The sequence below is a fragment of the Harmonia axyridis genome, chromosome 1 (genome assembly GCF_914767665.1).
Source record: "Harmonia axyridis chromosome 1, icHarAxyr1.1, whole genome shotgun sequence".
In the NCBI taxonomy this organism is placed as follows: Eukaryota; Metazoa; Arthropoda; class Insecta; order Coleoptera; family Coccinellidae; genus Harmonia; species Harmonia axyridis.
Window position 1 is genome coordinate 31,821,827 of NC_059501.1, and position 13,347 is coordinate 31,835,173.

Genomic DNA, 13,347 nt, shown 5'->3' on the forward strand with positions numbered 1-13,347 from the left:
TGTTGAATACTTCTTGGTATAAACTAGCGCCTTCAATATGAGTCAGATTTATAAACAAACCCATCAGATTTTTTAAACATCCTATATATACGCTTACTAAGAATTGAATTCCAATGATTCAATATAATGTTACATGAAGTACATACATAAAGTTGAAATTCGTTTTGTCTTATGACAATTTTGTTGTTGAGTATTTCGTATGTATTTTGAATGTATTTGAGAATATATTTTAGGATAGGCTGGATGTAAAATTTGTCGGTAGTTTGTACTATATGAGTAGAGACCAATTACTTACAACCAAAAAAAAAATGAGAAAGAGAGTCTACAATAGGTAATCATAAATTTGTGGAACAGTTGAATTTTCTAGGGTTGGTTTAAAAAAGTTTGAAATCGTTTAATAAAAAAATCCTGCGGATGGTTTCGAAAATTCAATAGGTAAATTAACAATAATTGCTAGTATGTTATTCAATAAATACAAAAAAGGGAAATTATAAGCTGGGTGATTTGCGAAATTTTTTTCCTTTACAACACATGTATGTTATTCAGAAGATTAGAACTTAAAATATCAGATATGTTTGATACGAAATTTCTGAAATATGCAGTTTGAAGCTTAGGTGTATGTTTTTTCGAGTAATTCATTTGTTCTCGATATTCTTCCATACAATATTTTTCTCAGATTTATAAATTAATCAAATGGAAATTCAAACTTCGAAAATATGATAACATGTCAATTGTTCAACGGATGGGATTTGGAAACATGCTGGATAAAATAAATAAAAGCATTTCAGTACATTTATTCAATGAAAATAAAATTATCAAAAAACTGAAAGAAGCTCTTGAAAAACATGCAGTGCTCAACATTATTTTACTGGCATACCATTTTCCTAAATATGTATCTTGTGATATTAGTCTTGCTGTTAGGTTCTTAGGTTTATCCTTCCACCATTTGCCCTGAAAAAAAAAATGAAATTTCAAATGAAAAAATGTATTGAATGAAGGTTGAGGAAGAAAGATGAATTTTTAAGATTGATAAACTTGTGTTCCTACAACTGCTATGAAGAGTAGCCTACCTATATCTCATACCTTGTATTGCTCATACTGTGAGAAATATTATTCCTCACGGAACTTTTCCCACACCTCGCTTGATAGACCAATGAAATTGGGTTTCTGAAAAGTCGTTTCTATGGAAACGCAAGAAAAGCATAGGTACTGGGTCCGTTTGAATTGAACCAGGTACATCACTTGTATTATTTAATTTTGTGCAGTTGTAGGAAACACACTATTAATGTACTCGACAAAACCTGTTTCCACCTACCTGGTAATAATCATAAATAGATTGATTGCCACGTTTCAAATAGTTTTCATATCGAGCAGCAACAGTACGACGAACCATATTGTCTCTCCATTTTATGCCCAAAATTCCACCACTTAACGTCCATTGGAGAAATGGAGCTAAATGTTTGTTCAGTCTAGACCATATCAAACATGCTGGTGCCCAAGAAACTAAAAACAATTATGCATGAGAACAATTTGTCAAAAATTCCAAATATGTGAGCATAGCAGTTCGTCCAGCCAAGTATGAAAGGAAGAAAGCACTGACGTGACGTCAGAAGCTTTTGAGCCTTCGTCATTCATGCTCCAATTGTGCTCTTGGGGACCAAATGAAGTTATGTGACCTCCAAGGATGTAATTGCCGCTCAAAATCTCCTGATTTCACTTCACATCAGTGCTTTCCTCATTTTTTTTCTATATTCTATGTGAATTTTCTATGGTTCTCAGGGAAACTTGAAAAGTGATGTCAAATCAATACTCTTACACTATTGTCCCAATAAATATGGTGACATCAATATAAAAGGGAGCCTCGGGAAGAATGCGACGAACTGAAAACATGAACTGAGGCCATCAATGTGGACTCAAGATTTCTTGAGGGTCTTGGTTTAGGATATGCAGTGTTATATTGGCATAATGAGTGAAATGTGAGTGTTAGTTGTTAGTTTCAGATTGATTGCTCAGACTATAGTATATAACATTACTAGCAAGGTAAGAGGGTTTTTACTGGCGAATGGAGGATATAATTGACGAGCCGCAGGCGAGTCAGTTACCTCCTTGAGCCTGTAAAACCCGTTACCTTGCGTGTATTGTTTTATATTTTATTTGTTTCTCATTTGTAAAAAAATCTCAATAATTTGTCTTAAATGTCGTAAGCTATCATAGACATAAGTCTATGTAAGCGTTGGAAGCGTTGCCATGAACATGTCTGTTTATTTTTCTTTACATTTGTTTTGGCAAAAACGAGAATGAATGTACCAAAAGAAATTATTGAGGCAGCCAGTAGTGTAGCTTCAAGTTTATTACCTGCAAAATCAGCTTCAAGGTACGAGCGAGAATTCGACGACTTCAAAAAGTGGCAAAACAAAAATAGTGTGATTGGTGTAACTGAAGATGTTTTGTTGGTCTACTTGAATCAACTATCAGCTAGATTCAGCCCTAATACTTTATGGGCGAAATGGTCTATGCTGAAAAGCTGCTTGGAAATGAAAGAAAATGCCCCTGTTCGCAGGTTTGTTTTCCTCAAAAAATTTATTGAAAAATATGACTTCAGTTGTCATTTGCAGCTTTCAAAAGGTAATAGCGTTTCTGAAACGAAAAAATGAGCGTTATACGCCAAAAAAGGCCAAGGTATTAAGTAAAGAAGAGGCTGAACAATTTCTTTCACATGCTCCTAATGACCAGTGGTTGCTGGCGAAAATTGTAACAATATTTGGAATTTTTGGATGTTGTCGATGTGACGAAATTCTCTCCTTAAACATGAATTATGTAGAAGATATGGGAAAATACATTATTGTGACATTGCGGCAAACGAAAAATTTAACAACAAGAAGATTCACCATAACCGATGATGGCTGCAGCTTCAAGCCTTGCATGTTATTCAGAAAATATGTAAATCTTCGGCCTCCTGGAACAGAAAGCCTAAGATTTTTTTGACATACCGACATGGAAAGTGCATTTCCCTTAATGCTGGCCAGCACACTATTGGTGGTATCCCAAAGCAAATAGCGAAATATTTAGGTTTAAAAGACCCGGCTATACACCGGCCACTCTTTTCGCAGAACTGGATCCACTTTGGTTGCGGATTCGGGTGGAGATATTTTAGCACTAAAGCGTGCAGGAGGGTGGAAGAGCACCGAAATTGCGATGAGTTATGTAGATGATTCGGTCAACAAAAAATCGAAATGATGTCTAGCAAATTATTTGGTAGTAAGGAGAGTACAAATGTTCTGCAGTCCTCGAGTTCAGCAGTTTCTGAGTCAACGGATGGTTCATCATCTTCAGTATCAACTCTTTCATAATCAAAAATCTGTGTTACTGGAAATAACAATTGTACCATGATTTTCAACATATATGACGATAAAACAAAATTTTCTAATGTAAATAATACTACTAACTTGTAAAAATTATGCAAGTCAACTGTCAGTTTTACAAGTTAGTTATTTGATAAAATAAACTTTCTTGATTAATATTGTGTTTTTGGAAACTGACGTTTACAAATGAGAAACAAATAAAATATGTAGTATGTGGTCTAGTGTACTCTATGATTGTTTACCACGTATTTTTTCTTATCTTGAAACACAAGCTTGCATTCATTTCATTAATTAAGTCTACCCAAAACTCTGATAGCCTCTCTTTGCATTCCAAAGAGTCGTTTCACACCAGCGTCATGACCCCAGCACAAAATACCATATGTTATTCTTGGAATTCACGATACACAGACAATAATACTGAATCCGACACAACCCCAACTAATGATGCAAAAACACTTTACGTAATAGAATTACAGACTTTATCGAAGTTAGCATTCCAAGACAAATTACGCTCCATATGTACCCCTAAAAATTTGATTGGTTCAAGTGAATTCATTCCACCTAGATCCCTCATTGAAAAATACACTGTCTTCGTTTCATTCAAGCTGAGCTGGTTGCTATTGAAACATTCCGAAACAGAAGACACAACTCTCTTAAAATGTCAAGTATAAGCTCCCTAGACTGAGCCACTTTTGAGCTCAGTTGTGTCATCAGCGAAAAGAACAAAGTCCGCATCAGGGTCACAACTCACAAGATCGTTGACGTATATGAGAAAGAGAAGTGGTCCGAGAACCGATCCTTGTGGTACACCATAATCAACATTCGACAAGCCAGACCTCCTCCGAGATCAACACACTGCACTCTTTCAGCCAAATAGAAGCCTGAAAGTTCAACTGCACTCTGATCGAACCGATATCTCTGTAATTTGTGAATAAGATGCTATACACACACAATCAATATAGTGTGGCTTTGAATAACCACTGTTGGATTTAAATGAAACAATAGATAAACTCAATAACGCAGTAAGTGATATAAATTCAGTAAAAACAAACCGAAAAAAGTGTAACCTGAAAATTGTGAGAAATTCAAATGCCTGGAACTCTCAAGAATAAATATGAAAATAAAAAAACCAGGTCAGTTCGGTATATAAATGTGGTAATACTGGACACATCGCTTAGGACTACAGGTCAATAAATAAATGTGCAGAAGGAGTCCAATCATCGGGAAGACGAAGGAAACTATTACAAGAAAATACAAAAACGCAGCCTCACTGTCAAATAGTCCTCCAAAATCAATAATATAAATCTACTCACACATTTTGGAGAAAGAAAGGAAAGTAGCGAAAAAAAAAATTAAAAAATGAAAGTCTTCAGAAAATAAAAACAAATTGTAAAGACTTCTTTCTGATTAGCCAATTCTTTAAACATTCAATTTTACTATTACGATTTCTTGTTAAGGTACATAATTAAATGGATCTCATATTTAGTTTAGAGCGCAATTGGATGTGAAAAGAGTTTGAAATGAAGAAAATTACTTACTATAAGTAGTATTGCTTTGGAATTCCTCATCGAAAGCGAGGAGATCTATCATTTCAGAATCTGTAACACATTGTTTGGAACAGGTTATTAAGGCAAGAGCATGCTCTACTTGAGTTGCTCCTATGATTGTTTCTAATTCTTCCAACATCAATTTCAATTGATCATCTACATGACCTTTTGGCACTATATCGTGTTCTCTGTCTGCCCACCAAGAAGTTTGCCAAGCTAAAACCTGCAAAAGATATGATGGGGAATAAATGATATGCAAGTGTCGCTGAATAATACACAAGGAATAAATTTTCAAAGCTTATGCTAATACTAACCTTGGAATACATGGGCAATGTGCATTCCTGCACTGATTTTAGAACGCAATCTTGTATCTTAGAATTGACGCTATGATTATACTGCATGACACTGGACATGAGAATACCTTTTGCTTCTTGCTCTCCCAACAGTGGCATTTTGATGAATTTTCCTTCAGGTAACTTCTTTTTCAGGTCAGAATACATCGGACTCCTCTCTGATACGGATAGTATAAGTTTGATATTTTCTGGTAATTTCTCCGGCAACCAATCTATTGTTTTTGAGCTATAAGTTCTAACTTGATCCAGACCATCTATAAGAATGATAAGCGGTCTTTGAAGACAGCTGGCACCAAGAAGCGAAGGTAAGACTCTTTTATACGTCTCCAAATTCTGAAATCAGAGTTATTAAGCCTGTTAAAGCTACATATATTCACAATTATCTGCAAGCAATATCAAAGATGGTGACTTTTAAGTCGCAGTATTCTATAACTTCGAGAAATGTACAAAAAATTAGCAATACCGCATTTACTTAATTCGATATTGAAAGTGTGAGATAAAAATCTTTAATAATCAATGATGTGTATTAAGCTTTAAAAATAAGGCAATATTTATCGTTATGAATGAGGAGATATTCGGGGCAGAGCTTTTCATAAAAAAAATGTAATATGAATGAACCTTGCTACATTTACTCACATGGGTGGAGTAACACTTATGTCCATATGTTAAAATTGAACACTGGTTGGTTATAGAACTCAATAATTGTTCGATTGTACTAGATTGTGCACTGATACCAATGAATCTCAAGATGAGGAAGGCTTCTGGTATCCATTGGGAACAACATTGAGCTACTCTGGCTAGGAGTGTGGTTTTGCCACAACCCTCTGGTCCAAATAATACCAATGGAGAACTGGTAGGATTAATGATATATCTGTAAAAATGGTTAAGTTGGGTAATTCCGATTGAAAAGAAAAAAGTATCAGTAACATATTCAATGAAATAAATATGACTTTTTCAATCTTGAAATATTTTCAAAAAGAAGGTTTATAAGAAGCAATACATACTCTTTCATTTCATTTATGGTCTTCTCCCTGTTTACACTACATTGAGCTGCTTTTTGGCAGAATCCAGTCTGTTGGTTAAGCTCTTCAAATATTGGTGCTTCTATACCATAACTAGGTTTAAGCACAGCTTTTGCCTGATGTTCTTCTATTATGCCATTGATCATCTCTATCAAATGTTTCTTCAAATGTGCAGCAACCTGTTCAACATAATTTAAGTGTTCTGGAATTTCAACATTTAAACCCCCATCTACGTATTTCACGGATATGCGAACTATGTGTTTTTCAGCAAGTTGATCCTGAAAAATAACTATTATTGATGAAATCTCATTTCCATTTAGGGTCAACATGCCCTCAAATCCTTTTGCAATATATTCAGTCTCCTTTGTAGTTCTGCTTCCACTGGGCTCATATTTTCTGGAGTTTTTACTGTGGGAATGTATACTCTATTCATCCAAATACATCTTTTGGCCATTTCTTGGCTCATGAATACGGTGTTGTGTACTTCCTGAACAAAAATTACAAAAAGAATGAGTTTCTCCATATAAATATATCTCATATCATAATGAAGGCTGGTCTCGATACTGTATGCATTCTTTTTTGTGCTATGAATACATATTATTTCCTTACATAACAAGGACAATTACTAGATATGAAGAAGATTGAATTTTGACATTGTGTATATTTAACTCAGACCATGATTTTATTATTATGCTGATGTCTGAAGGTTGGATGTTCTATATTAAACCATGAATCATATTTTGGTTTCATGAATTGGAGAAATAATTAGAGTTATGTTATAAGGTTTTTCCATTCTATGTCAAAAATTTGAATGGAATAATAATGATAATGACGTTACATTAGAGTTTAGATATCGAACAATCAAAATATTGAATACCTTACCTGTTCCACTACGGTTGTCAGGTAAGTATCCCTTAATTCTTGAGAAAATACATTAATAAGAATTGTTAAAATTTTATCGATTTCGGAGCTCCATTCTTCAAAAGCCTTTTCCCTATCTTCTACTGATGTTTCCTTAAATCCAGGAATATGACTACTTATGGGCTGCAATCTATAGCATGGAGGTTGGGAATCACTATCTAATTGGTACCTACAAGAAGACTGAATTAAAGCGATCCAAATGATTAAAATAGTAATTTGAGATCGTCAAAGGATGAACCTCTAAGATTTCAATATGTTTGAAGACTTATTGAGAATTCACATTGCAGAAATTGATCAAGTGCTAGTTGAAATATTGTATTAAAACTCATTGTTTTCATGAAGCTGAATATTTATTCATTTCCAAAACTCATTTCAGAAACCAAGATTTTCAATAATATCTAGGAATCATCTTTTTCGAAGACATTGAATACCTCATTTATGAACCATAAAAATTCAAGCTACTTCATTGTGAAACTTTTCAATGTGTCTGCTTACAGGCTAATTGAAAAGTCCCCGGTCTACCATAGTAAAACACAAAAACAAATTCGATTTTATTATTCAACATAGCTTCCTTCGAGGGCGATACAGCGATTATAGCGATCTTCCAACTTTTCGATACCATTTTTGTAGTACGATTTGTATTCAAAATAGGCTTCAGTTTCGGCGATTACTTCTTCATTGGCGCTAAATATATTTCCAGCGAGCATTCTTTTGAGGTCTGAGAACAGGAAAAAGTCGCTGGGGGCCAGATCTGGCGAATACGGTGGATGCAGAAGCAATTCGGAGCCCAGTTAATACAATTTCGCCATTGTTTTCATTGATTTGTGACACGGTGCATTGTCTTGATGAAACAGCACCTTTTTTTTTCTTCAAAGGGGCCGTTTTTTAACGATGTCATCATTTAAATGATCCAATATATAATAATCGCTGTTGATGGTCTGGCCCTTTTGGAGGTAATCAATGAATATTAGACCTTGCACATCCCAGAATACTAATGCAATAACCTTGCCAGCTGAATGTTGTGTTTTTCCTCGCTTTGGAATCGGTTCATTGTGTGCAGTCCACTCAGCTGACTGTCGATTAGGCTCCGGAGTGAATTGATGGAGCCATGTTTCATCCATTGTCACATATCGACGCAAAAATTCAGGCCCAGAATCATTAGCACGTTGTTGCTTTTGATCGATTGTGAGCTCGCGCGGCATATTCGTGAATGATATGATGTACACGTTCAGATGATATCTTCACAATGCCTGCTATCTCGATCAACTTCACTTTACGGCCATTCAAAATTATTTTGTGAACTTTTTTGATTTTTTCGTCGGTGACAGCCTCTTTTGGGCGTCCATTGCGTTCGCCGTCTTCGGTGCTCATTTCACCACGTTTAAACTCAGTATACCAATCAATGATGGTTGATTTTCCTGGTGCAGACCCCGGAAACTCTTCATCAAGCCAAGATTTTGCTTCAACTGTATTTTTTCTCTTCAAAAAGCAATATTTTATCAGCACACGAAATTCTTTTTTTCCATTCTTCTTCAAATAACAAAAGTAGCTACACTCATAACGCAATATCTCACAAACTAATGGTCGGACTGCTTTCAAATTTTGACACGTATCGTTTGCGGGTTGGTACTAACTAAAAATCATATGGATTTAATACTAGCAGCAGTAGCACTGCCATCGGTGCATCAGACCAGGAACTTTTCAATTGGCCTAATATATACTTAGATATCCATAGGGTTTCAAGATGAAAAAGTGGATCCAGACAAAGTTGATATACTGATCCGAGTATGAACTTCACTGTGTAATGTAATTCGAGTAAGGCGATAAAGAAGAAGCAAACCAGTTCTTGAAATAATTCATCTGCGAAATTTCTAAATCGATTATTTCTTACCATTTGGATAAGATATTTTGGGCTGATTGACTTGTCGCACTATCCATTGCCATCTTGAAATCAGTACTCTCTATAGTATTTGGCAACAATGGCGTTCCTAAAGAATTATTGAGAAATAACACTGGTATTATGTATGCTACCTCCATTTGCCCTGAAAATTATAATTAAATCAGTGATGTTATTTCAACCAATTATATTCACATACTGGTAAGCTCTCCTATGCAAAGTTCTGGAAATTCGTGGTCCTGTTGTTTTTCTAGAAGAGTTTTCCAATGTAAATCGACTATGTGGAGTTCGTATCCTCTCTCCCTACAAAGTTTTCTGAGTTCTGGATATATTTGGTTATGTAGAGTCCCTTTTTCGACGCAGCAATCTAGAAACATAGATTAATTAATTAATGCTTACTTTTTTCATGTTGAAATGGCTATGAATAATGAATTGTACAACATAATGAATAGTTCCGCATGGTGTATTAAATGGGATTTCAATATCTGTTGAACCTAAGGGATACTGAAGAGAATAAATTAGAAAAGTTGGATTACATAAATTACTGACAAGGATAAAAACAGTTCAATTAGTTGGAAACCAGAAATAGGTGTGGAGATATAATTCAAGAGAGTTGCTCTCTAGGCAACAGAGCAATCTGATCTTTTATTCCATATGAAATTGTAGCAGAAACAGTTGAAAGATATTCAACGCTGAATAAGTGGAGTGGAATAACAAAAAGACGTACTTTTGAAATAAACTGTCTCAAAATAAGTCATAAATTCAAATCTAATCATTGAAAAAAAAAACGCCACGAGGTTTATTATACAAGGTGTTTCCAAATTAGACGTGAACCTTGAAAAGGTGTTAGTATCACTCATTTGCTGTCGATGGAGCCATACTTATTGATAACCGAAAATCAACAATTTACGAGATATTTGATCTTGTGTTTCTTTAAAAATTTCTCATCCACTTCAATTTTCGTAAATTTGGTTTGAATTATGGATTATATTCATCAGAAAAGGATACCTATGTATGAAAAGAGCAAAAGCATGCTGTATTATATGTTGAATAAGAATTAGTATGATTTGAGAGAAAAGAATAGTAAATCTCTAATATAAATTTGCCTGCAACTTTCGAATCTCACAATTTATCTATGACAAAATTATTTTAAAAACTTGCCAAATTCCATCTTTATTTCCTAAGAAAGTTTTCGTTAGAATGCAGGCTCCAGTTTTGTTACAGCAGATTTTGATTTGAAAACGGTAAGAAGCAAAGAAAGGAAAGTAATATATTAAATATTTTTTATTGCAATTAAACTGAAAATTTCAGTAGAAAATATATTCATAAATTATGTTTGAAATGACCTCCACCATTCCTTATACAAGCATATGTCTTCTTTCTTATTTCGTCAGTTGTTACCGACCTGAAATTTACTCTCAATCTTCTCGCTACTCCGTCTATTCTAACGGTGCTAGATCCGGACTCCTCGCTGGCCACGAAAATAATCCAAAATTATAATCAAATTTGGTCAACGTAGAAAAAATCGACCATTATCCAAAAGCAGTCTGCACCAGCAAATGTTTAAAGCACTAAGCACCTCCATGGATAAATTATAGGGAAAGCGTGATAAGAGAAAGGCATGATGACAAATGGGTTTAGATTTCTGGTATACTGCATAGGAGGAAGGGTTTCGAATAATAAGATGAAATATACATTATTTACCTTGAGAATCAGCTGCTCCCACGTATATAACAATTTTCCTCGTTCTTGTTGCTACCTTGGTTTGATTGACTCTACCCATTATAAGGTTCTGAAGGTTCTCGGTTAAGCTGGCAACTTCTTGCGGTATGGACCCCTGCATTTTATCAAAACCTCTTGGGCTCACCGTCGCTGGGGGTGAACTCAAAGACATCGAATCTAGGGAAAATATAAAAATATAAGTCAATTCAAAATATTTTTATATAAAAATATATTCCAATGGAAAAATCATTTCTAATGAAATTCAAAGCAGTTCTCATTCTACGTTTGGAAAGAAATATCGAACACCATCCTACGATAAGCTTGGTATGATAACAATCATCACATGATGTATTATTACGGATGAATCAATTGAACGTAATTGAAATGCACATATAAGATGGAGTGACAATAACAAATTCACCAATGGAGTGACCAGAACCTTACAGAACATCTTAGTGGAAGCATGATACTCGGGGGAAGCGACATCGTAAATAATCGTTTTTTTTATATATATACGAAAATATGTAATTTAATTAATTGTGTCCATCAAGTGATCTATGTTAATTGTAAAGGAATTTTCATTTTGATATTACAAGAACAATTATATTTTAAGAGGAATTAATGGATGTATATTTCTTATGTAAAAAGTAAAGAAAGGTATGCCATTATCGATGGAAAATTATATCAGCCAATTGCTGCTACGGCTATGGTTGCAGCATGAAATTTTTTGTGACAAATTCGTACAGGCTGTATGTCCTCGATAACTTCCATCTTTTTGTGGATCATTGGCATGGACATTAACTTTTTTCTTTATATGATCCCAAAGAAAAAAGTCTAAAGATGTTAAATCACAAGATCTTGGTGGTCAATTGTGATCAGATTTTTTAGAAATAACATGATCTTGAAACTTTTCTCGATTGTTTCGTTGCTTATGAAGTACGTAACGCCATCTTGTTGATAATAAGCCTTAGGTCCTATGTATTTATGCAAAATTCGATGTAATGTCGACAATATCGTTTATAGAATGGCTTATTTCTAAGATCGAAGAGGAATCGACCAATCTTGGTTTTTGTCAACACTTAGAACTACAAGAGCAATATTCACAGTTGTTCCTAAGTGACGCAGACAGTTTTGATTCTTCACATCACGGTTGTCCCAATAGCTCAAATTTTCCACTAGTTTCACTATTACCGGCCGAGAAGATGCTTCAGGACGACCTAAAAGTGTTTTTGTTTTGCGAACTGTGACTACAAATTTTGTAGTAAACGATGTAAACGTGTAACGATTTCAATTCGTTGTTTCCTTTTCAGTAATGGCCTAGTTATCACTTGTCAAATGTCAAGAAATGAAAGCTTCAAAAATAACAGCTGCTCAGAAAGTGTCCTATTCAAAATAATACTTTTTACTGGAAAACTCTTTACTTTACTGGCTGACTGGTGCTTATGGAATGGATGAAACTAAGAGATATGGAGTTATAGGTACAATATTTTCTTTGATTTTTCGTCAAGAGATCTGAATCTGAATGAGTTTCTTCCTCAGAGATATAAACATAGATCGAGGGAGCATATGTCATTTTCAGTGCGCAGATTTTGTCCCCAACATGAACTATCAAATTTGACATGAAGCGCGCGGAAATGAAAACAACAGTGATACGATATTTCACTCAAATTGCGAGTTTCTCCACAAAGAATACACTTCTTATATCCCATTGTGAATCAATATTTCATATTAACTAAAAACATATTGAGATGAGTACCTAAATATATCAGAAATTCCAAAAAAAAACTTGTACTCTTGTACCCTAGGAGAGTAAAAGTTGCCAAACATTAGATTTCAGCAGGTGGATGCAGAAAATAATAATTATTCTGCCTATTATAAATTCGACAATTAGGAAAAATATCGGATTCCAAATATTCAAATTTGCATATTGAATCGGGAATCACTCAAATAAATGTATTTCATTAAATATAATATACATTCATAACGATATAGTTAAATTGTGGAATTGAAAATATATCACAATCTGCCAACGTAATCTAACCATGTTGGGGACATTGCGTAAACTCCCTCTATCTATGTTTATTACTCTATGGTTTCTTTCAATGTAAAGATCAAATTTTCTATGATTATATACTCAAAGTCGCTTCGTTGTGTTTGAAACAACGTTTTCAAAAGTTTTCTATTTCGATTTTCCTAGGTCTTTGTGAGACCTCTCATAAGATTGTAGGAGTTAAGAGAATCAGTCGTGAACTGTGAAGGGGTTTGTTCTTATGTCTCATCGCCCCTACAGACATCATTTTTTACCCCTTCTGCGGTAGATTAGCTTTGCAGAGACCTCTCAATTGAAAACTTTGGCTTTCGCATGGCTGACACCTCTTCACGCTATGTAGAACCTATGGACTAGTGAGTAGGCCTATTATAAATATTCAATTGAAATCAAATTTTGGTTGAAGAATGAGAGCTCTTGAAATCGCCTGTTTCGAATAAGGCATAACTTTGTTGATGGACGCATCAGTCCTATTT

At 34.5% G+C, this 13,347-nt stretch overlaps 1 protein-coding gene across 3 annotated transcripts in view; it reads right to left on the minus strand.

The window, feature by feature from the left end:
* The window catches only part of LOC123686249 (NACHT and WD repeat domain-containing protein 2), a 38,980-nt gene that overhangs the window by 11,556 nt on the left and 14,077 nt on the right, over positions 1-13,347 (minus strand). For 2 of the 3 annotated variants that reach the window (XM_045626270.1, XM_045626276.1), the window contains exons 3-13: positions 10,807-11,001; positions 9,302-9,469; positions 9,097-9,247; positions 7,167-7,374; positions 6,616-6,771; positions 6,267-6,562; positions 5,899-6,133; positions 5,224-5,595; positions 4,901-5,132; positions 1,316-1,503; positions 878-951 (exon numbers count right to left, since the gene is read on the minus strand). In XM_045626270.1, the coding sequence (XP_045482226.1) occupies positions 878-951; positions 1,316-1,503; positions 4,901-5,132; positions 5,224-5,595; positions 5,899-6,133; positions 6,267-6,562; positions 6,616-6,771; positions 7,167-7,374; positions 9,097-9,247; positions 9,302-9,469; positions 10,807-11,001 (2,275 nt within the window). Of the gene's footprint in view, positions 1-877; positions 952-1,315; positions 1,504-4,900; positions 5,133-5,223; positions 5,596-5,898; positions 6,134-6,266; positions 6,563-6,615; positions 6,772-7,166; positions 7,375-9,096; positions 9,248-9,301; positions 9,470-10,806; positions 11,002-11,268; positions 11,309-13,347 lie in introns of those variants that run through there. The other variant, XM_045626282.1, reaches the window with a different exon arrangement.